The 26,447-nt window shown below is 47.3% G+C and overlaps 3 protein-coding genes across 7 annotated transcripts in view; 2 read left to right on the plus strand and 1 right to left on the minus strand.

The window, feature by feature from the left end:
- Window positions 1-237: 237 nt before the first annotated feature.
- ALKBH2 (alkB homolog 2, alpha-ketoglutarate dependent dioxygenase) lies at window positions 238-3,205 on the minus strand. 5 transcript variants are annotated; one of them, XM_031442907.2, is made up of 4 exons: window positions 3,157-3,205; window positions 2,159-2,596; window positions 1,554-1,752; window positions 238-562 (listed from the first exon to the last, which is right to left on the minus strand). In XM_031442907.2, exons 2-4 carry the CDS (start codon window positions 2,433-2,435, stop codon window positions 256-258), a joined length of 783 nt encoding a protein of 260 aa, XP_031298767.2. In that variant the 5' UTR covers window positions 2,436-2,596; window positions 3,157-3,205; the 3' UTR covers window positions 238-255. The 5 variants fall into 5 exon arrangements, with proteins under 5 accessions (XP_031298767.2, XP_064337211.1, XP_010997445.3 ...); XM_064481141.1 differs by having other exon boundaries at window positions 2,159-2,457; window positions 3,157-3,185; XM_010999143.3 differs by having other exon boundaries at window positions 2,159-2,457; window positions 3,013-3,173.
- A 2,234-nt stretch (window positions 3,206-5,439) lies between these two features.
- UNG (uracil DNA glycosylase) lies at window positions 5,440-16,926 on the plus strand. The gene is made up of 7 exons (XM_010999145.3): window positions 5,440-5,640; window positions 6,317-6,523; window positions 7,171-7,266; window positions 10,320-10,417; window positions 11,086-11,174; window positions 12,038-12,216; window positions 15,758-16,926. The coding sequence occupies exons 1-7, from the start codon at window positions 5,512-5,514 to the stop codon at window positions 15,896-15,898; spliced, it is 939 nt and encodes a 312-aa protein (XP_010997447.2). The 5' UTR covers window positions 5,440-5,511; the 3' UTR covers window positions 15,899-16,926.
- Window positions 12,079-26,447, plus strand: part of ACACB (acetyl-CoA carboxylase beta) — a 110,570-nt gene continuing 96,201 nt past the window's right edge. Inside the window, exon 1 of the mRNA XM_010999146.3 lies at window positions 12,079-12,216. The gene's annotated coding sequence lies outside the window, so the exon portion shown is untranslated. The remainder of the gene's footprint in view (window positions 12,217-26,447) is intronic.

The raw sequence follows: 26,447 nt of genomic DNA on the forward strand, positions 1-26,447 counted from the left end.
AAGGCACCTTTTGTATCTGCTGTGTATTATAGCAATAAAAGAATCGTTTTGCTAGGGAAAAAAAAAGCAACCGGTATTCTGTCCTAATTCACCGATTTGATACCAACATCCTCTTTCTGAATTCTGCATTGTGAGGATAAGCCCTGCACTTGGGTTATTATTCCCAAATTCCCTGGTGGTAAAGGAGACGCCAGCTCCCTCCTGGGAGGAGAGACGGAAGATGCAAACAGAAGTACCAACTGTTAAAAACGTTTTTTACTTGGTAGCAGGCAGGATTCTCCGAAATGTCAAATTGACCCGGGGAGCCAGAACCTTCTTGCGGACCGGGAGACTGTGATACCAGTGGGTGTTGGTCGGGGGGTTCATCATGAGTAAGCTTCCGTGGGCCAGTTGAAGCCTGACCACGCTGAGCCTCCGGCAGGGGTGCTTCCCTCGGGAATCCTTGTGTCGGAAAAAGAAGTCTCTGCATGCCCCGAAGGAGACAGAGGCGATGGGGCTCCCAGGGGCCAGTTCTCGCTCATCGTCCCTGTGCTCACCGATGTGGTCACAGCCGTCTTTGTACCTGCGGTGAGGAACCAGGCAGAGTTCACCGAACGGCCCCCTGGGGGAAACTCGCCCGCCCACCCCGCAGAGTCCTTATCTTCCTACAGCGGGAAACGGGGCCCCGAGCACGGGGCTTGGCCGTGTTTCTGCAAGGGCTGAGCCCAGCCCGAAGCCCAGTCTGTTCACACGCTGTGAAACAGCACAGCAAGAGAAGCCAAACACATGTGTGAGAGTTCTGCTTCGTACAGGCAACCCTTTATCGAATGAGATGGCTTCTCCCTACACTAGACTGAAACCCTTACTCCTCGCACAGTCTGGCCCCTGCCCACTTCTGAGCTCATCCCCTTCCCCTCTTTCCTTCAGTCACTGCTTTCCGGCCCCATCAGTGGGATTTCCACACCACAGACACTCCAAGCTCCCTTTGCTCTCCCTCCAGATGCCTGTGTGGCTCACACAAACTCTTCTGTTTAGTCACTCCCTCGGTGAACCCTCCTCTAACCACCGTCCCCTAAACCCAGAGTTCTCAAATAGGGCGATTCTGCCCCCAGGGGGCACTAGGCGATGTCTGGAGACATTCTTTTTGCTACAACCAAAGGGAAAGGTGCTACTGGCACCTGGTGGGTGGAGACCAGGGATGTCTCCAGCATTCTACAACACACAGGTCGGCCCCAGGACAACAGAATTATCTAGCCCAAAGCATCAACAGTGCTGCCGTTGAGAAACACGGCCGAAACCCAGACCGCTTCCTCCCAGCCATTCTTAGATCAGTCTGTTTAATTTTCTTCAGGACATTTACCACTGGGTGAAATTATCTCTTTCACCTGGTCAGCAGCCCAGGCTCTGTAAAGAACAATTGCTCTTTTCCACTACTGTGCCCCTAACTAAAGAACTGTTTGCTGCGCAAATGAGCAAAATACGATGTATTTCTGTCTCTTTGGGAAGAGACAGAAGATTTATAAAATTCAGTCCACCGTCCTAAAGAAAAATGTTAAAAATGGTAAGGGGGTCACCTGTTGACAAGCACAAAGTTGAAGGTCTGCCCAGTCACCAAAGAAACGCAATCCCGGACGCGCTCTAGGATGGGGATCCAGGGCTTCGGAGACAGAGTAAGGCCTGAAAAGGTGTAGGTCAGCCCAATGTCGCCGTAAGTCGCCTGCTTCCTGGGCACGTTGTGCCACTTCCCAAACACCTGGACCCTGGCCAGTGCACCTGTGCAGGCAAAACACAGCAGCTCCTTAGAAATCCAGGGAGGTGAGCGTCCCCCGACACTGGTTCCCTGAGTATTCATGAAAGAAAGTAAAACAGGAAAAACGTAGAGAACCCTGACCGAGGACCCCCTCCTCAAAAATCATTGTGGCTCCCCCAAAATGTTCCCGTGAGGACAGTGATTCTTGTCCTACACCTAGAGAAACGGCTCTCAGTGGACAGGCAATCCCTCTGTATCCCAAGCACCCAGCAAGGTGCTTGGCCCAGAGGTGCCCAGAATACATGCTGAGTCAATTAACAAATTCATCAGTAATACGTGGCTCCTGGCTTCAGATTTCCCTAAACATGGCCAATAGTTTTATCAAGTAAGCTTTCCACACACACACACACCCTGCCATCCTCTGCTTACCTGTAAAATACTCCACTTCTTTCTCCAACTCTTGGAAAATCTCATCTGCTTCCTCTTTGCCAAACAGGACCGTGTAATCGCAGTCCAGGCCCTCGGCTCGAATGTGCCTCCAGTTGGGGCGTGCGGAGTCGACTCCATTCCCCGGGGCTGCTCTCCTGGGCTTTTTCCTGCTGTTTCCCTCCTCTTCTCCCACCCCTGCTGGGCCTCCTCTGGTCTGCTCTCCTTCGCTCTCTCCCGTAAGGCCCCTGACAGCCCCTTTCACCAGGAATCTGTCCATCCTGTTTTCACCAAGCAAAGACCTGGGAGCCAGTGGTCAGCAGGAGAGAGAGAGAGATTGCTTGGATTCCGTCCCAACTGCTGAAGCCTACTCTGCAAAGTGGTCCCACAGCGGCATTCCTCCTGTTTTTAAGTTTCCATTTTAAAGTTTAGCACCTTCTACTAGAAAGTAAGAGGACGTTAAGGCGGGAAGGATCCCCGGGGAAGATCACCCCCACCTGCATAGGTATCAGAATCAGCAGACTAGCTTGCAAAACCCAGGGGCCTGCCCTCCACCCCCAAACATCAGAATTTTTAAAGAATTCGCATGCCGCTGGCAAACTTGTAAACTACAGTCGACACCCTCACTTTACACATGGGGAAACTGACACCCTGATAGGGGGAGGGGTTTGCCCAAAGTCACCCAGAAAAGCACGTGTCTCCCTTCCACCCTGCAAAGGAGGGGGGATGGATAACGGATCGGCCCTATTAAAATAGGTAAGTATTAAAACAAGTAAGTTAAATAGGTAAGTACTGAGAGCCTTAAAGGGATATGATTCGGAATCTAAATGTATTAACGATTAAACGTGGTCACACACACGCACGCCGAGTTCTGATAGAAAAGAATTGTAACACGTATGGTAGGGGTGGAGAAGGTTCTCTTCCAAATCTCAGCACCCGAGAAGCTCCGAATCCTGCAGACACACTCTAGAAAGGGCTGGAGGGAAAGAGAAAACACTTACCCCGACCACAGAACTGCTTCCGGGTAGATTCAGCCGCGAACCGGAGAAAATGCAGGCAAATTTGCAAAATAAGACGGCGGGCGGCCGCCGGGCGCCACCTGTTGACCCTCTGGCGCGTTGCAAGCACCACGGTGTTTCAGTGTAACGTTATTTGTTCGGCCTCCAGGGAGGATCACGGGTGGTTTGGGAGCTGTTGTTCGGTGTCCCCTCTCCCTAGGGATTAATTTGCTGTCCTGACAGGGAGTTGGGCCACCAGAATATTGTCGCAGGTAGGAACACAGATTCTGCAACCAGACCCTGTAACTTCCATTTCTGTCTCCTCCACTTGAGCTGTGTGGCTCCTGCAGGTCACTTAACCTCTCTGGGCTTGCATTGCCTCTTCTGTACGACGGAGACTACAAAATCTGTGCCATGAGAGCACCATCAGAATTAAATGGGAGGATGTGTGAGAAGTGCTTCTATGCCCCAAACAAATGTCAGCTTCTATTAATACCAATTTTTGTTTGCTCTCTCCCCAGATGGAACGAAAACTCCCAGAGGCACAGGGCTTTGTTTTGAATCTTCTTAGCATATAGCCCTGCATATTTTGACAAAGGTACACAGTTGTGTGACCACCATCACAATCAAGATCCAGAACAGTTCCATCATCCCATAAAACTCCCCCAAACCTCCTAGATACTAACTCTCCTTCCCTTTCCCAGCCCCTGGCAACCACGGCTGTGTTTTCTGTCCCTGTAGTTTTGCCTTTTCCGTAATTTCTTATAAGTGGAATGAGACAATATACATCCTTTTGTGTCTGGCTTCTTTCACTCTGCCTAACACTTTCAAGATGTATCCATGTTGTTCCCATCAGTTGTTTATTCCTTTTTATTGGCCATTGTACTCATGCCCTGCAGTTTGTTCACTCACTTGCGGCTGCGGGGCGGGGGTGGGGGTGGGGTGGGGTGGGGGTAGGGGGAGGGGATTTGCGTTGTTTCCGGTTTGGGGAAAATACAAATAAAGTCACTATATCCATTCATGTACAAGCTCTTGTGTGAATATAGATTTTAATTTCACTTAGGTAAATACATAGGTGTGGTATCACAGGGCACATGGTAAATGTATTTTCACTTTATACCAAACTGCCAAACTGTTTTTCAAAGTGGCTTTTATTTTATTATTTAAAAACATAATTTAAAATTAGGAGCATCTTTCCTAATACATCAAGCTCCTTGTCCTAGGTGCTGGAAGAGAACAGTGACAAGGATAAAGTCTCTGCCCTCACCCAGGTTACATTTTGGAGATGGACACAGAAATAAACAAGGAAAGAATAAATAAGGTAATTTTAGATAGTACAGAAGGTATGAATAGAGCATCCTGCTAGAAAGTGAGGCAGGAGGAGAAGGCCCTGCAGAGGAAGGGTTTCCAGCTGAGACCTGAAGTTTTCCAGGCAGGGAGACAGCGCATGCAAGGTGCAAAGACCATACAAGTGACAGGCTGGGTGTGTCCCGTGAATCTGCTGGGAGCCAGACTCCCAGACTCGGTCATGTCACAGTAGTGGGGCTTTCGTGAGAGGGGGAAGCAGCCTAGCCAGCAGGGTAAGAAACAGGGATTTTATTCTAAGCATATTTGGTGGATTTTAAGGTATAATTTACATTTCAAAAAAGATTATTCCTTCAGAAGAGACCCGCTAGGATTGTAGCCAGGAGGCTGAGAGCAGCATTTGAATTCGGGCTTTATTTTGGAGATATTTTTGAAGATAGAACCAAGAGGACCTGTTGATCGTCTGGATGTGGGGAGGGAGGTTGGGAGGGAAAGAGACGAATTCCGGGTCTGTTAGGGGGTCGGGTGGAGACCTTCCCAGGATGACCTGTTTGGAGCTTAACCTTCATGACTTCTATTAAAGTCTTCCCCAAACCTTAACAGGTTAGGCCTCTTGGCCTTGGTTAGTCGACAGTAACATAGGTTGTGAAAATTGGATGTTTCTAAAAGCAAAACAAATACTATTTTAACGCTAATTTCAGCCCCACAACAACACTGGGGGGCGGGTAGTTTTATCTTCTTTTTACTTCTGAGAGGTGGAAGGGCCAGGCAGAGGTATGATGGGTGAGACTAATGAATGAAAGAGTAAATAAATTAGTGAACTGACTTAAGGAACCCTGCCCCCTCCAAGACTGTTTCAAGGCCCTCTACGCCCCAGGGCGGTCACGCAGGAGCCCCTCCCGCACATGCGCACTAGGTCCTTCACCGCCCCCCAACCCAGACCCCCTGTCGGAGCATGCGCGGGCCGCTTGGCGCCAATTGCTGACTGCTGCGGCTGGCGCCAACTTCGCGGGTCTCCTGGCTGCGCGCGTTCGCTCCCTCCTCGGCTCCGGGATGATCGGCCAGAAGACGCTCTACTCCTTCTTCTCCCCAAGCCCCGCTAGGAAGCGGCGTGCCTGCAGCCCTGAGCCGGCCGACCCGGGGACCGGCGTAGCGGCGGTAGCTGAGACCGGGGATGCGGCGGTGAGGCGCGGAGGAGACCGCTTGTGGGGCCAGGGATTGGGGGGAGGGGAGAGCGAGGAGGGTGAGGGTGAGGCGAGTGAGGCGCGTGGCGGACCCCGCGCGACCGAGGGCTTGCAGGAATTTTCCGCTGACTGAATACCCTGTGGCCTCCATGTGTTCAAAACAGCCGCCGCGCGCCTTGTTGGCGGCCATGCTGAGGGGTCAGCCAATGGGGGCAAGTCTTGGGGCCCACGGCACCAATCAGAGGCGAGGGGGCCGCGCTCCTGGGCGCGCTCTCCAATCAGGGGAAGGAGGGGGCGGGTCCTCGGGGGGAGGGTTTTTGCCGCGAAAAGACCACGTGGGGACGCTAGTGGCGGGACCTGCGGGGCGGGGCGACTGGGTGTTGTGCTTCCCTCCCCGCCAACCCCTCAGGAGACGCCAGGGTCTTGCTCACAGCTCTTCTCCCTGCCCTGTTTTGGTCCCAAACTCGGAATTTGGGGCAGCGGCCTGCTAGTGCCGGACTGGGGTCAGCCCTGGATTCCCCGAGTCCGGTTTTACGCGGACCTGCCGAGTGGGCCTAGAAACCCCAGGAATGGGCGTCCTCTTCCCTGGGCCGCTGGCTTGGGGGCGGAAGCTGCGGGCCCCTGGGAGAGGCCCGCTGCAGCTCGTGACTCGCCTCTGCTGGGACCACTTGCAGGCCAGCCCCGCCAAGAAGACCCGGGCCGAGCAGGAGGAGCCCGGCACGCCGCCCTCGTCGCCGCTGAGCCCCGAGCAGTTGGTCCGCATCCAGAGGAACAAGGCCGCCGCGCTGCTCAGACTCGCAGCTCGCAATGTGCCCGTGGGTTTTGGTGAGAGCTGGAAGAAGCCCCTCAGCGGAGAGTTCGGGAAACCATATTTTATAAAGGTAAACGTGGAGGCTGCGGGCACTTTGTCTTGTTAATATAGCCGCCCAAGCTAATGGGATACTGCTTTCGTGAACTCCCATTTTCCCTCCTTCGACGTCCTTTTTACGCTGAGAGTAAAATACATCGGTAGTGGGGTTTTTTGTTTTTGTTTTTTTTAATTTTTGGGGGGAGGAGTTATTTATTTTATTTATCTTTAGAGGAGGTACCAGAGATTGAACCTAGGACCTTGTGCGTGCTAAGCATACGCTCTACCTTTTGAGCTATATACCCTCCTCCCTCAGCCGTTGTGTTTTGAATCTGCACAGTTTAAGTTTTTTAAAAGACTATAAAATGATATTCTAGCTTCTTTTAACCTGTGTAGTTAGTCTGCTCTCCAGGAAAGAGTGGCCCAGTGAAACCACAAACCAGACTGAATGAAACCTGGCCTTTAAAAAAAGAGAGGGGTTAGCACCCACAGGAAACCAAAGCGGCGAGGCCAATCAACTTCGACCCACCCCAAAGTTGTTTTTCCGCAGAATTTAGGTCTAAAATATGGCAAAGAGCTCGGTAATAGGTCTTCGAATAGCTTGCATTAGAAGCTTTCTTATTGAATTCTTATGCTTTCCAGTGAGAGTTTGAGTTTAAATCTAGTTTATCTTTCAATCAGCTTATGGGATTTGTTGCAGAAGAAAGAAAACATCACACTGTCTATCCACCCGCGCACCAAGTCTTCACATGGACCCAAATGTGTGACATAAGAGATGTAAGTACAAATTGTGGATGAATTTCTTGACTCAGAGGGAAATAGGACTGAAATGGTGTTTCTTAGTTAGGGACACAGGAGCTAAGGCCACTGTTCATAAATCAGCAATAAATAAAATGCTGGAATCCTGAGATTTGGCAGGCTGTATTTTAGCCTCTATGTGCTCTCTTTAACTTTTTGTGCTGTTTATGCCACAAAAAAAGAAATGTGTGTACATAGACTGTGTGTCTTTATGCTCTTACCTCTTGTATTTTATTGTATCCTGAAACCGATCCCAGGCCAGTGTGAGGTATTATTGTGACGGTGAGGAATCTGAGGCATGAGGCAGTTTAGTCTTCTTCAGCTGGTTGTTGGCAACCCCACCTTGACTTGGAGCTCAGTTTTCTTGCTGTCTGACCACACCGTCTTTTATAGTTGATGCTGTCAAGCTCTTGGCTTCTGGCCTGAACAAATCTCCTGTTAACAAATCCCTTTGTAAAGCTGTAGTTTGTCTATATACACAATGAAATACTACTCAGCCATTAAAAAGAATGAAATAATGCCATTTGCAGCAACATGGATAGACCTAGAGATGATCATGCTAAGTGAAGTAAGTCAGAGAAATACAAATATCATATGATATCACTTATATGTGGAATCTAAACAAAAATGGCACAAATGAACTTGTTTACAAAAACAGAAACACAGACGTAGAAGACAAACTTATGGTTACCGAAGGGGCAAAGAGAGGGAGGGATAAATTAGGAGTTTGGGATTTGCAGATACAAACTACTATTTATAAAGTAGATAAACAACAAGGTCCTACTGTATATATAGCACAGGGAACTATATTCATTACCTTGTAATAACCTACAATGGAAAAGAATCTGAAAAGGAACATACACATGTATATTTGAATTGCTATGCTGAGCCCAGAAACAAACACAACATTGTAAATCAACTATACTTCAGTTTAAAATTAAAAAATGACTTACCTTAACGTAAACAAAAATCCCTTTTGGTTATTTTACACATGGCTGCTCACTGGTGGCTCTGGTCACATCAGACTCCTCTTGAGAGTCTTGTCTGTGGCTTCGCACAGTACAAACTATGAAAGCTGAGTGTGAACGTGGCCACGTTCCTTCCCAGCCTCACCCCAACTCCCCGTTCTCCTACTTGGGAGTCAGACAGAGTGGCAACCCTCTTGCCTCATCTGTATTTTGAAAACCAACTAGTTCTGTCTGTAGCACCTCCTTGAAGCCTGTCCCCAACTGCCTTTGTGTTGTGGGTTTCCTCTGAACCTTTCCTATCTGCTTGCATTGGAGGTGTTCCATCCTGTTATTGTCCTTTTTCCCTTACTGATTTGGTAAGCCGAAGGCAAGAGTCCTGTGATGTAATAAGGATCTATTAAATCAGAAGAGTGACATGGCATAATGAGGCTGCCTCACCTAACACTCAGCAGCCTTCACAATTTCCATTTTCAAGCGAGCACTTTGAGCACAGCTCCTTATTTATCAAGTTAAAAAAAACAAAACAAAACAAAACTAAATCCTATTAAATTCAGTAGGAGTTTGCTCCTTGTTTGAACTGTGTCCTGTTTGGAATATCAATGGTCAAGTTCATAAAAATGGGAGAATCAGAAGAGCCTGGAATTCCTGTGGATCCGATGGCCCAGTGGGGCTTCTTTGCAGATGAGCATTTGGAGGGTCTGGGACCACCTGGATCCCCCGAGGCCCTCATCAAGGACCAGAACCGGAGAGCTTCCCTGCCGGGACAGGTAGCTTCATGATGGGGAATGTGCTGGGGGCAGTGTGAACATCAGTGTCGGAACTGAGAGGCGCACAACACCTGCCTGATTGTGGGAACGTCTGAAACTGGATTTTGAAGGATAAAGTGTGTCAGCTGTAGTGGAAGAGTCTAAGCAGGAACACAGCAGAAGCATGGGGATGAAGAAGGGATCAGCACCACATCAAAAGGCCCAGCTGTGTTTTAACACTGCCCGTGACAGTGACCTCATTCTCTTCCGGTCCCATCCCTTTAAGTGGATGCAGGCAGACCTGGTTTTATTGCACCCCGCAGACACTGCGTTTTTTTCCAAATTGAGGGTTTGTGGCAACCGTGTGTTGTCAGGTGATGGTTAGCATCTTTTAGCAACACAGCATTTTTAAATTAAGATTTGTGTCTTTTTTAGACATAATGCAGTTGCACACTCAATAGACTACTGTACAGTGCGGGCACTAGGAAACCAAAAAATTCATGTGACTTGCTTTATTGCCATGTTTGCTTACGAGATGGTCTGGAACCAAACCCGCAGCATCTCCGCTGTCTGCCTGTGCAGGGGAACAGGCACCTTCGTGTGCTGCTGGTGAGGAATTTGAATTTCTTTAACTCATTGAAAAGCAATTTGGCGTATATATTCACGATAATTTAAAACTCGCTTAGCCTTTGACCAGCATCTCCACTGTTACAAATCTATTCCATAGACATAAAAGCAACAGTAGGTAAAGATACACGTGGTAGGTTGTGGACTGCATTATTTTTTTGTGATGGAAAAAACTGGGAAATGGCTGACTGCCAGTCAGCGATTGAGGGCTCCACTGACTGAAAGGATGCCCACGATGTGTGATGTGAAAAACACAAAACTGTAGGGTAACGAGTACAATGACCCTGATTATATAGGTGATGACAAATGTGTGGGCCAGGGCTGGGTAGGGAGGACCAGGAGATGAGTAAACCACTTGCTGTTTCCGGATGGTTGTGCTCGTGACAAAGGGGTATTGCCTTTTGTAATTGGGAAGATGAAGGGAAAAAAAGCAAAGTTGACCCCGACCTGTTTCAAATGCCCGGGTCAGAGAAGGGGGGCTGTGGGGCAGGTGCCTGAGGGAGTGATAATTTGGTGATGTAAAGTCAGGGTGCCATATCACGTACTCCCTTCTGGGGGGCATTCTTAGTTGGGTCAGGAGGGGGTGCTGCTCTCGTCCCCAGTGTGCCTTTGTAGGAGTTACTGGCCAGCCGGGTATTCGTTCAGGCTGCCTGTGCTTCAGGATTTGATCCTTGCCAACTTGTATTCGCAGGTGAAGGTTGTCATCCTGGGACAGGATCCGTATCACGGACCCAATCAAGCTCATGGCCTCTGCTTTAGTGTCCAAAGACCCGTTCCGCCCCCGCCCAGGTACGGTTGCTTTTCAGATGGCTTGACTCCCATTGTGACATTTGCTTTGTAAGTTCCAGATACGCCTGTTGATGGGACTTCTCTAGCCCTTGGAGCAGGATTTCTTGGACTTGGCACTTCTGATGTTTGGGGCTGGGTCTCCATGGTGTGGGGCTGACCTGGGTATCATGGGATGGTTAGCACTACCCTGGCCTCTAGATGCCAGCAGTGCTAGCTGTGACAATGAAAGATGTCTTCAGACATTTCCAGAAGCCCTTTGGGGGGCAGAGTCACCCCTGGTTGAGAACCCTTGCTTTGGAGGATTTTATGAATTACAAATATAATAAACATTAAAGATATAAACTGTAAACCCATCACTGGGGGTGGGGGTGATAACTCCTGGGCTGATTTACTTAGATTTTCTTAAGTTCTCTTAAATCCAAGCACAAACCAAAGCAAAGGTGTCTGGCAGTGTACCTGTCACAAGGAATGGCAGTTTCCTCATGAGTCAATGTGGTTTGTCCCATGGTCCCCTCCAGGGGCTGGCTTTGCAGGCTGTATGTAATTCACATGTGTGCTGTCGGTGCCTGGACTTTTGAGAATTGTGCCTCAGATTCTGTGGTTTTTGTTTTTGTTTTTCTTTTTGTTTTTGTTTTTGTTTTTGTTTTTTCTTTCCGGCTTGCTTTCAGTTTGGAAAACATTTATAAAGAGTTGTCTGCTGACATAGATGGTTTCGTTCATCCTGGTCACGGAGATTTATCTGGATGGGCCAAGCAAGGTAAACCAACCCCTGCTAGGTGGGTTTTGGATGGGTTTCAACAGTCTTTTCTGTCCAGCTTGCTTATATTTGTAAAAGATACCCGTGAAGGACGAGAGAGCCCTAATAAAATGGATAAATTATGTCAGTCAAAAAATGTATCTTGGTTCTATCCAGCAGCCAGTGTTTTATTTCATGTTTTAATTATAACATGAAAGGGAAAAGCTGGTTTCATTCATCTTTGCCTTTTGCCCACTTACTTAACCCAACTCTGACCATTCAGAGGGTGGCCTCAGTTTTCTCGTTTTGTCATACAGGTTGTGTTGTGTGTTTAACACCTATCTGTGTTTTTAAAAAAGACTTTTTCTTTTTTAACAAGCTATAATCAGGATAAGGAAAGAATATTTACTCTCTTTTCTTGCAGTTCTTTTTTTTAATGGAGGTACTGGGGATTGAACCCAGTTCCTTCCGCACCCTAAGCACGTGCTCTACCACTAAGCTATACCCTCCCCGTGTCTTGCAGTCCTATTTTTGCTTTAGTGAAACGTCTTGGCCTCCTTATGTTCTTTTTCTGGGATTATTTCCTATCCCTTAGGATATATTTTTTTTAAGTGGGTCTTTCCGATGACGGGTGTAATGCACATTTGCTGTTGCAAATGCAGAAGGTATTGAAAAGTGCAGAGGTGAGAATGGCGAGAATGAATCTTGCCCAGAGGCACCTGCCAGGTGTGTGGCAATGCTCTCTCTGTCCAGGTCCTGATCTCAGACAGTGGCCCATGACTGCATCACAGGGGTGGTTGCATCAGATGTTGAACAATCGTCCAGGGTTTGGGCTGACTTGCTTCTGCTTCCTCTTAACCCATTTCCCATCTGTGTTTTGGCAGGTGTCCTCCTGCTCAATGCCGTCCTCACCGTCCGGGCTCACCAGGCCAACTCTCACAAGGAGAGAGGTTGGGAGCAGTTCACCGATGCAGTTGTGTCCTGGCTTAATCAGAACTCCAGCGGCCTAGTCTTCCTGCTCTGGGGCTCTTATGCCCAGAAGAAAGGCAGTGCCATTGATCGGGTATGTGGTTTTTTGTTTTCTGGTTTTTGTTTTTTTAAACAGGTTAAGCCAGGTTAGAGAATTCTAGGCATCCTCATTAATGTGGTCCAGGTCTTAACATGAAGCTCATTTTCCCATCAGACTATGATCATTAGGATTAGGTTTCCCATTGAAAATTGAACAGAACTCAGACAAAATGATTAGTTGTTCATGAGGGAAGCAGCTGGCCAACCTCTGATTAAATGCAGTTAGTAATCCTGGCATCAACTTGCCGTCTGCCTAGGAAGATACACAGGGTCCCCAGGTTCCATTCACATAATGGACATGCAGTCAGTGAAGAATGAGGTAAGTTTCTTGTTTCCAAGAAGTGTGACTGTATACAGAAGACATGAAGAATTCCACTGAATCACAAATTTAGCTTCCCCACCCCACCATGAAAACACCACCAGTGATGATTATTAAACTGGAGCTCTTCCTGCCGACCCCCGACACCACCACCCCAGTTCTTCAGTCCCTGCCCTACCCGCATCCTCCCCCAACTTGTCCCTTCTCCATCCTTCTTGTGTTCCTTATCCATCCTTCTCTACTGTTTCCAGAATTGCCTGCCTATATGCCTGGGATGCTGGTGGAGGGGAGGAGGGACCTGAGAGGGAGGCAGGGAGGTGGCCAGGAGCGTTCTGCTTGGGCTGCTGGGAGACACCGAATTGGGCATTGACAGGGTGGGGTGGGGGAAGAAATCAGAGTGAATGAGTTCAATGAGTGAAGTTCAGTGAGTGAAGTAAAGGGGTTAACTGAGGCCGTAGTTTGTGGGGTGTAAGAAACGTGCAAACATGCTGAACCCCTCCCCTTCGCCAAGTCCGGCCGTCTTCACCTGGATTCTTACCTGGTTTCTCACAAAGGCTGGGAGGGTGGGGATACACTGACCCTGCTTTGTACCAGGGCTCCAGGGGATGAGGTCTCTTGCCCAAAGTGGCAGAGAATGACAGAGCCAAGGTTGGTGCCTGCCTTGGAGCTTCAGACTGGGATCCTAGCAGCCTGCTCACCTGGGCGGGCCTGCGGCCCTGCGCCCCATGCTGGCCACGGGGGGAGGGTGTCAGGAGTCCAGGCCGCCAAGCCAGTGCAGGTCTATGTATAGACTTTACTCCCAGGTCAGTTGTCTACTCCATTTTCTTTTAAATGGAGTTTTGTCATTATTTTGTAATTTAGTTTTTTTTCACTCATGTGACTCAGGAGAGTCACATGAGTAAAAAATAAAGAATATTAAGGTACATGGTGAGACATCTCCCATCCTAGTCCCCATCTGTTCAGTGTCTTCCTTGCCTTGGGTTAGCGCTGGTTTCTAGTGTCTGACATCTCCTTCCAGTGTCTTTTTTTTTTTTTTTTTTTTTGGAGGAGGTAATTAGGTTAACTTATTTATGTTTAGAGGAGATACTGGGAGTTGAACCCAAGACCTTGTGCATGCTAAGCATATGCTCCACTACTTGAGCTATACCCTCCCCCTTCCTTCCAGTGTCCTGATTCACTCACACACAAGCAAACAGCAAAAAGCATATAAGTCAGATGAAAAAGCTCCTTTCTCCGTAAAGGTTCTGTGTGAATGAACAAGGTGTTTTCGGGGGTCTGTCTTTTAGGGAAGGGGGACCAGCAGGAATACGGTCTGGTGTGAATGAGCTCACCGCTGAGATCTGATGTCTAGGGAATGAACTGTATGGGGGGAATTGCCAGTCTGTGCTTCGGGGAGGTCTACGGTCAGCAGAGCTCTTTCTCATTATATGTGTAATCTTTACTATTGTTAAACATGGTTTGGTTTGAAAGTAAACAGGCATTAAAGTAGCTTGATCATTAAAACCGCATCGCCCATCTCCAACGTGGGGTGTCTCCCGAGCAGTAGGTCCATGTATTCAGCTGCCTCCTTCCTAGGGACCTGGAAGCACGTCATAAGCAGTATTTTCCAAGTGAGATGCTCCTGTCCTCATCCATCCCTGACTAATCTTGCCCCTCTGGACTACCTGTGGTTAAAAAAACCGCCATCTCCCCAGTTGTGCAACCAGAAATCATTTGGTTCCTGATCTCCCCTCCCCCGCCTCCCTTCCTCTCCCCTCCCCCTCCTCCGCCTTGTACCCCTCTTCCCCCTTCCTCCAACCAGTCACTCACAGCCTTTCCTCTCTGCTGTCTCTCAGACCCTCCCCACCTGTCCCACTTCACCTCGGTCCAGCCCCATCTTCGTCTTGCCTGGGGCATTCACATGCCTTCTCCCTGGACGGCCTTGACCTGGGCTGACAGCTGGGGTCTCAGGGTGGCCCTGGCCTGCCTCTCAGCTCAACTTATATCTACTGGGAACTCCAGGCCCCTGAACCACCTGAACTTGTCCCCCGCGCCCCACTCCCCTGCCTGCCTTCTTCAGACATCCCGCCTCTGTCCCAGCACCGGGAGGTATCTCCCTTCCCTTCCCGGCCCGTTCTCAGGGGCCAGTCCTGCGTGCAGGACCGTGTGCTGACCAGCCGGCCTGCGTTCCTTCCCGTGATGCTGGTGTCCGCGCGGCCCAGCCTTTCTTCTCATTACTGCCAGGCCGCAGGTGAAAAGTGAAGTCCGGCTCAGGGAGGTTCAGCGGCTTCCCCCTGTACAGCTCCTGCGTGGCAGGGCCGGGACTTGAACCCAAGCCACCTGGCCCCTCCTAGACCTAGCTCCTTGAGGACAGGGATGGCTTGAAAAACAACTATTTGAATTCCTTGTTGGAGGATTTTTACTTAAATGCAGAAAAGAATAGAGAAGAAAACAAAAATGGTCCAGAATATTCCTGCTCAGTTAAGTATGGTCGACATTAAACTTTTTTTTTAAGTATTCCATTTTTGTGGTGTGACAACTCAGACAGCATAGAAAGGTACAAAATGAAAGTACATGCCTTCCACGCCACTGTTTCCACTAAAGGAGCTACTATAAAATAGCGTCTTAGATCTTGGGTATTATCCCCCCGCCAAAAAATTTTTTTATTTAACACAACTACCACTTTTCCTTGTTTTTTTTCCCACTTGATATATTTTAGAAGTCTTCCGTATCAGCATGCATAGCTTGACCTTGTTCTTCTAGTAGCTCTGTGGTATTGCATTGTCAGAACCTTAGGGAAATATTTATACTCAGCTGCATAACACTGTATTTATGTTCAGTTTTACCTGATGTGAACCGGGCTGCCCTGCACCTTCTTGTCCCCGCGTCTTTGTGTAGATTTGCGCATCGTGCTGTCCCTTAGCAACTGCTGTCTTAGCAGGGGCACTGCTGGGTCAGAAGACCTGGGTACTTACAGGTTCCACTGAGGGGCCGTGGTGAAGGCAGAGACAGGCCCTCTGCATCTTTGGAGCCTGGCACAGGTGGCGACTCTGCCAGCAAAGGAGTGAACACACCGACCTGTGTGGATGCCGCACGCAGACACTTCAGAAAACGGGAGAATTCAGAGCTAGCACTGAGGAGTGGCAGAAGCTGTCGTCAAGTGCCCCAGCTGGAGTCGTTTTTGACAAGTCTCCAAAGTGCCCCCACGGTTTCATTCTTCCCCACCCTTCTCTTTCAGAAGCGGCACCATGTGCTGCAGACCGCGCACCCTTCCCCGTTTTCAGTGCACAGAGGGTTCTTTGGATGCAGACACTTCTCTAAAACCAACGAGCTGCTGCGGAAGTCCGGCAAAGGGCCCATCAATTGGAAGGATCTGTGACCCTGATCTCTGGCGGGGTTCAGGATCTCCGAGCCGTTTTCTGGAAGCTGCGTTAAAAGTACCTGTCCTTTACGAAGTCGAATTGAAAAAACAATTTCCGTCATAATTCTTAAGCACCCACCCACACAAGGGAACACGGTGAGCGGATAGCAGCCTTGAACCAGGCTGCTCGGAGTGGCAGCTTTATCCAGCCAGAAACAGCAACGATCCCCCTGTGACCTCTGGCTGGAATACGCTATTTGTGGATCAGAGTTCTTAGAAGGGAGAAGGGGTCAAATCCTCTGGACTGGCCTCCCCTTCAGTATTACTTTCAGTCAAAGCAGGGAGACAAGCACCTTTTTGGTAGAGCCAGCTGCTACTTGTTCTTAGCTGGTAGGTTAGACTCTAGGTTTTAAGATGTTAGGTGTCTTTATTTGGAAAGGCCCTCTGCCCAGCCTGCTGTTCCAGTCTTCGTCAGGTACACCTTCCCCGTGATCTTTCACGGCGCCCTCAGGAAGCCTCAGGATGTTTTGCAAGTTCCTGAAAATTAGGGTTCAATTTCCTGACTGCACTTGAAGTGAACATTGCCAAGGAACAGCCCGTGGTGTGAAACTTCACCAACAGGCGGAGGCTGGGGAAAGTGAGCTGGGTCTTGTTTATGTTGTTATTCTACGAATAAGCTGTGAAAGTTGAAGAGGAAGGAGGAGAAAGGGTTTTTTTTTTTTTTTTAAGAGGAAATATTTTTTCCCTAGGTGCATCCTGAATTGAGGTTTTCAAGGCAGTATAGACTGACGGTGCTGCGGCAGGGGGTTGGCTTTTTGTTTTGGGACTGAAACCACTTTGGGATTTTTTTTTTTTAACAACCATGGTGAATTTTGCTTTTTAAAAAAATACTTAGGCAAATATGTGTATATATTTTTTATTTTTCTTAAGAGACCATCTTAAGTGTTCTCCACCCTAGATCCTGTTAGAGAGGCTGTTTTGCTATTAGCTGGGTTAAAGGACTGACCAACCGCGTGAGTTTGATAATAAAAGATTGTTTAAGTTTATTTTGGTGCCTTGTCCCTCTGGGCGGGGGCAAACGTGGGTGCCCTCGGGCTGCTCAGGGGCCGGGGCGGCCTCAGTCATAATGACAACCGTTGTGGGCCGGAAGGGCCTCCTCAGCACCGCCCTTCCTCCCGCCTCGGCCCCTCTGCACTGCATACGTGAGCCCTGGGCCCGGTTCCCCGGTGGGGTGCGAGCAGGAGTGGGTGTGCTCTGAACTGGGCCCCAAACCGCACCCCAATCGCTGTGGGGTAGGAGGTGGCTAGAGGAGGGCAGGGTCTGCTGAGACCCTAAAGGAGCCTCTCGGACTGGGAAACATTTATCCCAGGATCTTGGCACGTCCCTCATGGCTGCGTGTCCTGCCAAGCCCTGTGGCAGTGCGCGAGCATCTTCCCCCTCAGCAGGTGTTTCCAGACTCTTGCCTGGGAATCTGGACTGGAAGCTTAAGGCCAGGGCACTGGGAAGACGCCCTGATGGCCCACTGACCAGCCAGCACTCGCTTGGCTCCAGTAGCCCAGCTACTGGATGAAAGATGGAGTCCCCAGCTGTCTGATGAGGGAAGCGAAAAGCCCAGGAAGACTCAGTAACGCCGGGTCTTGTCCAAGTGGGCGACGAAGAACACACCCAGCGAGAACGTCTAGTCCAGCACATTTCTTACGGGGCAGAGATTTGGAAACTTTGGCTGGAATATTGTTCCTCCTCTGGGCACTCATTTATGTCTGAAAAGAAGGGTTTCTCTTTTTTGGGGGGAGTATTTGAATGAAAAGAAGGGTTTCTGATCCCACATTATGCAAAATAAGCATGAAGATGCATTTGCAATTTGCCCTCTGGTAACTTTGGGGTCCGCCCCTAAGCATTCAAGGGACTTCCTTATCCAAGGGTATCAGTTGGGGTTGAAGGTGTCTCCCAGTGCACTGCTGTGAGTAGGGAGGCAGCAGCAAGCTCTCTGCAAAAGGCAAACTAAATTTTAAAAAATTATATTGAACCTTGGAAGTGTAGTTGACACAGGAAAACAGATGTGGGGCACGAGAAGGGCTGTGTCCCAGGCTTTGGTTGAGCCCCTGGGATGTGCCCCGCCAGGCGTGGGTCCTTGGCTTCGCCCAGGAAAGAATTCAAGAGCGAGCCACAGTTGAGTAGAGGTAGATTTATTCAGAGAGACACATTGAAAGGCAAGAGAAAGGCCACGAGGTGTGGGGGTTGGGTGCTCAGATTAAAAGTAGGTACACACTCCATAGACAGAGTGTGGGCCTTCTCTGAAGAGGGAGAGAGAGGGGCGGCCACGAGACGCCGTGTTGCTGGTTTTTACAGGCTTGGTGGCTTCATGTGCTAATAAGTGGAAGGACCAGTCTAAGGGGAAGGGGCTGGGATTCCCAGGAAGTTGGCCATTGTCCTCTCTTTGACCTTTTGTGGCTAGCCTTGGGACTGCCATGGTGCCTGTGGGCGTGTTATCCACCATGTTAATATAGTATAGTAGGCATATAATGAAGCTCAGGATCTGCTAGAAGTTAAGTCTCAGCACCCTGAGCCTCAAGGCCTACTGGGGGTTGAATCTTACACCATTTTGATGTTAATTGCTGTGGCATTCCTTGAATGGCTGTGCCCTGCCCTCTTCCATCCAGTCTCATAGTCACGCTTTGAACAGAACACACAGAAACAGCATCTTATATGGTCTATGGCCACTCCCCCCATACAGATTTGATCACTTGATTTTTATTTTTAAGAAAAAAAGTTTAATTTTGGTGAACTTTCAGCTGTGTAGTTGTAACTTTTTCACGTTTTCAGGTTTGCTATGATAATAGCACTGGGTTTCTGGGTATGCAAAAATGAATAAAAGGTGTTCAAAAATTCAACTGAGTAAATCTGAAGATCTGATTGTGTTCATTAAGACTCATAAGTCAGGCAGCAACTCATCTGGCAAGCAGGGAGATAGCTGAGGAGCGGTGCAAAATGGAAGGCATTTAAAGAAAGGAAGGTGGGACCAGGAAATCATCAAAAGAAACATGAAAGCTCATTGGAGGAAAGTAGGTTCAAGTGACAAAGGCCTCTTGTTGGCTGAGCCGGGCTGTTTCTATGGGATGGACTTGTTGCTGGGCGGGAAGAAAATCTTCCTGCAGGAGTGGTAAAGTATGGTAAACTCTTCTGATTGGGGTCTGTGACTGACAGTCTTTCTGTTTGGGGTAATAGGCCAGAGTCAGTTACCGGAAGGCATGAGAGCTACCTCTACAGACCTGCCAGTTCCAATTTTAGTTGTTTCCTTTTATGAATTTTCATGGTTACCCTTTTGTTCAGGACTTTTCTCCAAAAGCATCGCTGATGCAGAGATGGGTTACTGAATTCAGTAGCCTTCGTCCCTCAGTGCCAGGAAGGGCCTTGCCTTGGGGGAAAGTACACAGACCAGAAACTGCCCAAGACCACATTTGAGTAACAAGGGAGGGCAGTAAGGAGAACTCTCAGGCCTTTCTTATTTCCAGGTTTATACTTTGTCAAGGTTGTGAATGTTGGAAGTCATCCTTGAAGTGCTGAGCTAGCATCACCTGTCAAGCACGTCATTTTCCCCAAGGTCCATCAAACAGCAGGTACAGAACTCAACAAGTATGCAAAGCAGAATTACAAACAACCCCCACCCACTTTGTATGATAGTTCTAAACCCAGACCTAAGGGTAACTGGCTAAACAGACGACTGGATTGTCAGGTGAAATTTGTTATAGCCAATGTATTTGTTCCCTAATTTTCTGCAGTTGGGTTCCGAGTCCTCCCAAGGCCGTTATCCACACGCAGCAGGCGGTGCTCTCTATTTCGGAGACTTCCTTGCTCAGCAAGCAGATAATCAAGGGATATACGATTATGCCAAACTGTTTCAGCCAATGAGTCAAAGGATCGTTGCTGAGCTAAAACCTCTCTGGCTGTGGAATTGGCCAACTCTTATCACGTTAGGAAGAGATTTCTGATCACGTGTTCATTGGCACTTAACTCCCATTCGCGGAAGGAAAGCTCTCCCTGTGAAGGCAAACCCAGCATCACATACGCCTCCTGGAAGTTCTTATTTAAGGCAGTTGTAGAGGTTAAGTGGGATGGACCAGTGGGAGGCTTCTGCTTTGTTATGGAGAGAGAACACAACAGTGAAAACAACACACTGTTCTTTTATTCTCCAGCTGTGGAGGCAATGAGCTGCCCAAGCATAAAGGCCATTAGTAAGACCTCCACGTCTAAGGATGTAGCCAGGAGGTGTGCTTCAGGCTCCTGCACAAGCGACTGTATCTATGGACCCGTTCACTGGTATAGAGACATTAGCATCATTCAACCAAGGCTCCGACAGTATTATTACATATCAAAAGTCTGTCTAAATTGATGGGTGGGTCAGTAAGCTGACAAATGGCCCAATTTACATGGGCTGTCGCACAGAGTTTCTTCTATAGAGACTCGAGAGATCTCATTTTCCCATCCCAGGGCTGGGTTAGACTGAAACAAGAAACAAGATTAGGTGGGGTTAGTATTGTCACTTTATAAAATGGGCCCTTGGAACAATGAAAACACACAGTGGCATTTGGGATTTTATCGAAATTATAGGGTGAACGAGGGCTCATTACTGTCTTGGGCAAATCGAGGTTTCTGATGACAGATCCAAAAATTGCAACAGACTGAGAGATGCAAATAAGGGCATTATCTTGCAGAGAGAGAGTGAGCAGAGGTTGGAAGATATACGTGCCTGGTCCAGACATCTTGGGAAAACCTTCTGTCAGGTGCTGTCTGCCTCAATTCCTGGAAATCTGTAGTTTCAGGTCACCAGTTGATGTGTAGGAACAGTTGGATTAGGGTATTTTTTTTTAGGTGTGATCCGTGAATCCAAGAGTTCACTCCCTGGAGTTTGGCAGCACAACAGTTAGTAAGGCTGGAAAGTGCCCTTTTGAGGATGTCTTTTCCAGTAAACAAAATACCCAGTTTGCAGAGTGTCTAGGGGTATTTGTGTCCCAGGTACGTGCTGTGAAGAGATTGTTCTACTAAAGAATGGTTCATTTCAATAGAAGCAATTAGGCTTCTACAACACTGAAGTAGATTCCCCTTTTATCAGCTGTGGATCTAAGGATGCAGGAGCCAGGTACATTGATCATCCTCTTATAAGGAGAACAGACTCCTTTGAGCCTATGTAAATAATACCTTGTTATGAAAAGGCAAGATTATTTAATAAGAGTTTCAGAACCTTTGAGCCATCAAGTAGGAAGAAAGAGGAGAAATGCTTCTACCTTTGTTGCAAAGATACACTTTACCAAATTGTTGATGGCTTAAGAGAAAAGATTTCTTTCAACCTGGAAAAACATTAAAGAACCAGCCTTATTTTAAACACAGAGCCATAAAAATTGTAATCATCCTCTTCAGTTCGTTCAGTCCCATATTATTCTTGTTCTGTCCGAACCCAGTTTTTCCATTAGTTCTTTTGACCTTGCCTGATGACGGAGAGTGATAGTGGTAACTCCACGAAATATGCAAAGTTTTTGTTAAGGTCCATGTGATTTGCCCAGTGAACTGGGTGCCTCAATCACTAGAGACTGTGGAAGGTGTATCCCACGTGGGAAACATTTTCTAACAGTTTCTTGGCCACCATGAGGTCATCAGCTCTGTGGCAAGGGAAGGCTTCCACCCCTTCAAAACACACACACACACAATAACAAGAACATATTGATAACCTGATAACCCACGCCAGGTGGCTGCTGAATGAAGTCCAGCTGCAAGTATTCACGAGTCTGGGGCCTCTGAAAACAAGAATAATTTTTCTAGGATTACAGACCTGGCAGATGAGACATCATTGGTAGCTGCTTTTGCAGTTTTACAGCTGTCTCCCCACCAACGCTGATTCATAATTTGAGTCATATTAAGTGCATATGGTGGAGGGGTAGGGTATAGCTCAGTGGTGGAGTGCATGCTTAGCATGCACCAGGTCCTGGGTTCAACCCCCAGTACTTCCATTAAAAAAAAAACACCTCATTTCTTCCCCTCCCGCCCCCCCAAATTAAATGCATTATGGTGCATGAAAGAATGTAAAAAAGGGGAGGGGGACTTGCGAGGAATCCAGAAAGAACCAAGCAGTGGTCTTGGGTTTCCCATAGCCCTGACGATTCATTTAACTTACAGCCATTGTTTACCTGCTTTAATTTCTCTGATTCAGGAGCAAATTGTTGCCACATTACATGGACATCAGGATGGCAACAGTCTGGCAATGAGGAATCATTTTTTTCAAAAGCAGAATGACTTCATCCACATGTGCTGCAATCTTTATAGATTCTGTTACTGCTGCCTTTGCGTGAGAATCAGCCAGGACCTTCCCCAGAGACTCAGGGTTAGTCCTTTTAGTGTGAGTCTTAATTCTGATGACAGTAATTTCAGAAGGTAACAGATTAGCAGTAAGAAGGTCATTTATTTGTTGCCCATTTCTGATTGGGGTCCTAGAGGACTTCATTCAACATTTTAAGTTAATAATTAGAGTGACAAGTGATAACATTATACCAGAACCTGTCAGATTTCTGGGAATTTCACATAATTTCTGGAACACTTATACACCTATAGAAATACAACATAAAGAAGCTTAGTACTATTTCTTTCTTTCTTTTTTAAAATCAGAATCTTTTGTTGTTGTATTTTTGTTGTTCCTTTTGGTAGGAAGGAGGTGATTGGGTTTAATTCATTTTTCATGGAGGTACTGGGGTTTGAACCCAGGACCTCATGCATACTAAGCATGTGCTCTATCACTTGAGCTACACCCTCCCCGCCCTGACTTAATGCTATTTATTTGACAATGCTTCTCATGTAATTTAACATACCCAATAAATCTAATTAGCTTAATGAATATTTTGGAATGCTCCAGAGGCCCTGTGGAAAAATCCCAAAGTTTCTCCCAGGTCAAAAAGACTTCATTTAGAATTTGATTTGGGGAAGTTTTGTGGAAAAAAAAAATATCAAAAAAGGTTTTAAAACACGTGCCTAAATAGGATCACAGGTCACTGTGAAACACTAGTTATCGATTTAACCAAAGTGACAACAAAAGATTATAAACAGGCAAATTATAGACGATTATACAACTATTAGCAAAATTTTAGTTCTTTTACTATTAAGAAAATTCAGTTTTCATAAGTAATCAGGGACATGATGACAAAGAGCACAGGAAGTCATTGTGATAAAATACAAAATCTTTGCTTTCTAGGCTGATTTTTTTTTTAAGTGAAAGCAAGTTTATTTAGAGATACACACTCCAAAGGCAATTAACTCAGAGGGTTTCTCACTGTCCTCAAATGTCATCAGAAGTTTGCTTTGGATCCCCTCCCTGCCACCAAACTGTTAAAAGAAACCACAAAATTCAACCGCGTATATTTGACGATCGAACTGGCCTTGTTAAATGATGAATGGGACAGCATCTCACCTAGCAAGGAGAGAGATGCTCCAAGGGTTTGCACAAAATAGAAGAAAGGAGAGTGGGACAAGGAAATCGTCAACAAGAGAAAAATGAAAGTTCACTGGGGGAAAGCGGGGGTTCAGGTGATGACAGCTTCTCACTGGCTGAGCTGCGGCCGTTTCCATGGGCTGGGCTTGCTGCTGGGCAGGAAGAAAATCTTCCTCCTGCTGGAGTAGTAAAGTACTTGCACTTCAAGTGCAAGGTACGTCTCTTCCGGCTGGGATCCGTAATTGATGTCTTCCTGTTTCGGGTAATTGATGAGGAGGGCTAGGGTGTGAGAGCGCCCTCTACAGGCCTTCCCGACTCCAATTTCAGCTGAGGTTTCCTCTTACTAATATTCACAAAGGTGACCTTGGCTTTTTAGGTCAGGAGTCAGCATAGTTTTTATGTAAAGGGTCAAATAGTAAATATTTCAGGCTTTGCAATTGTCCCGTCTCTGGGAAATACTCAACTCTTCGTTGGAGAGAAAGCAGCCAGTTACAAAACGTAAATGAACGATGTGGCCGTGTTCCAATAAAACTTTATGGACACTGAGATTGGAATTTAATATGATTTGTGAGTGTCATGAAATCTTTTGATTCTTTTTTCCCCAAACATTTGACAACTGTAAAAACCACTCTTGGTTCAGGAGCCATAGGAAAACAGCCAACATGGGCCATAGCTTTTGGACCTCTGTTCTAGTGTTAGAGCAGGCAGATAGCTAGATATGAGCAGAGAAAGGGGGACACAGACCAAATGGCAGGAATTGGGCAGAAAGGAGGGGCACAGGCCAAATGCAGGAAACCACACATCATGTGAGCAGCAGGGATCCCCGGGCAGAGAAAGAAAAGCTGGAATCTTTGGGCTGATAAGGGGCCACACCTTTTGGCTTGGAGACCAACAAAGAAAGGTCAGAAAAGGCAGGAATTTCCAGTGACCGAATGTAACCTTTTACTCATTATGCCCTCATTTCAATAAAATTAGCCTTGCAGATCAGAAGTACCCATCATGCACCCATCCCTCCTCCCTTTGGCAGAGAAAGACCAGAAAGTGTAGCGAGGTGGAGGCAGGGAGAGGAGACAAGGATAGCCTCGGGGAGGGGGTAGTATTAAGCTCTTAACTGTGTGCCTAGAGAATGCGGCATAGAAAATTGTTTTGCTGTAGATGAAGAACAGAACTATCAGAACAGAACTATCGCATCTTTAGTCCACGATCCCCTTACCGGAGAGACTGGTTTTAGTGGCGAGCGCCCTAGAAGTGACAGATGATAAGAGAGTAATAGAGAGAGAAAGAGTTAGTGCCTCTCAAGCGCAAGGGAGGCGAGAGGCCTTGGTTTACCAGATCTGCAATCTCCTGGCTGCAGCTCGCCAAAGATGTCGCTGATAGGTGCAACTGGTGTTCTAGGTTCTTGTCCCGTCCCAGAGAGAATTCAGAGACAAGACTTAGAGGTTAAAAAGGTAAAGTGAGGATTTATTAAAGGATGGATAGTACACTCTCAGGGGAGAGCGGGCAGGCTCAGGTGAGCAGCTGCCCTGAGTTTCTTTGGCAAGTTAGTTACATAGGGTGTAAAAATGAATGGGCGGAATATTCATTGGGGAGGGAAGGGTTTGAGATCGTATTCCCTGATTATCATCCAACTCCACCTTCCCAAAGGGAGGAGGGATTTTTGTCCTCATTTAGTCTGGATCGGAAGTGTCATGGCGTCAGTGCATGATGGGTACTTCTGATCTGCAAGGCTAATTTTATTGAAATGAGGGCATGATGAGTAAAAGGTTACATTCGGTCACTGGAAATTCCTGCCTTTTCTGACCTTTGTTGGTCTCCAAGCCAAAAGGTGTGGCCCCTTATCAGCCCAAAGATTCCAGCTTTTCTTTTCTTTTTTTTTTTTAACATTTTTTATTGATTTATAATCATTTTACAATGTTGTGTCAAATTCCAGTGTTCAGCACAATTTTTCAGTTATTCATGGACATATACACACTCATTGTCACATTTTTTTCTCTGTGAGTTATCATAACATTTTGTGTATATTTCCCTGTGCTATACAGTGTAGTCTATTCTACAATTTTGAAATCCCAGTCTATCCCTTCCCATCCTCCACCCCCCTGGTAATCACAAGTCTGTATTCTCTGTCTGTGAGTTTATTTCTGTCCTTTATTTACGCTTTGTTTTTGTTTGTTTGTTTTTGTTTTTGTTTTTGTTTTTTAGATTCCACATATGAGCGACCTCATATGGTATTTTTCTTTCTCTTTCTGGCTTACTTCACTTAGAATGACATTGTCCAGGAGCATCCATGTTGCTGCAAATGGCATTATGTTGTCGGTTTTTATGGCTGAGTAGTATTCATTGTATAAATATACCACATCTTCTTTATCCAGTCACCTGTTGATGGACATTTAGGCTGTTTCCATGATTCCAGCTTTTCTTTCTCTGCCCAGGGATCCCTGCTGCTCACATGATGTGTGGTTTCCTGCATTTGGCCTGTGCCCCTCCTTTCTGCCCAGTTCCTGCCATTTGGTCTGTGTCCCCCTTTCTCTGCTCATATCTAGCTATCTGCCTGCTCTAACACTAGTGCTTCCACTCAGATGTCAGCAGAGAGAGCCCATCTGCTGTGTACTCCCACTGCCCGGCCAGTTCTGTGTGGCTTGCATGGGAGCACATTAGAATTCTGGCCGAAAAATTATTCCCTTCCGAGGCAAGGAGAGGAGTATCTGCTGAGGGCTTTTGGAAACACAGGATACTCAGTTATGCACAATGTTGTCCCGGGAACCCCAAGTTATAAAATAAGCCCATGAAAGCCACTATCTTGTTTGTGATTTGGGTCCAGCAGGGCAAGGTCAGGGAGTGTGAATTTTATTTTTTAGACTTCAGCATGCTGTTAGGATGTTTCCATTATTAGACAGGACATTCTTTCCATCTTGAAATTCCCCTTCTGCTTCAGTTTGTTCCCAGGATAAAAAGTCTTAGAGTTTTGGATTGGAGAAGCCAACTTTCTCGTGTATGTGTGTGTGACAGTGGCTTTTCATCCTTGTCAAACCTTCGAGGCGTACAAGGAAAAAACTTGTGGAGGCTCTGGGCTACTTGGAGGAGGTTCCTGGTGTGCTG

This window comes from Camelus dromedarius, chromosome 31, assembly GCF_036321535.1.
Source record: "Camelus dromedarius isolate mCamDro1 chromosome 31, mCamDro1.pat, whole genome shotgun sequence".
In the NCBI taxonomy this organism is placed as follows: domain Eukaryota; kingdom Metazoa; phylum Chordata; class Mammalia; order Artiodactyla; family Camelidae; genus Camelus; species Camelus dromedarius.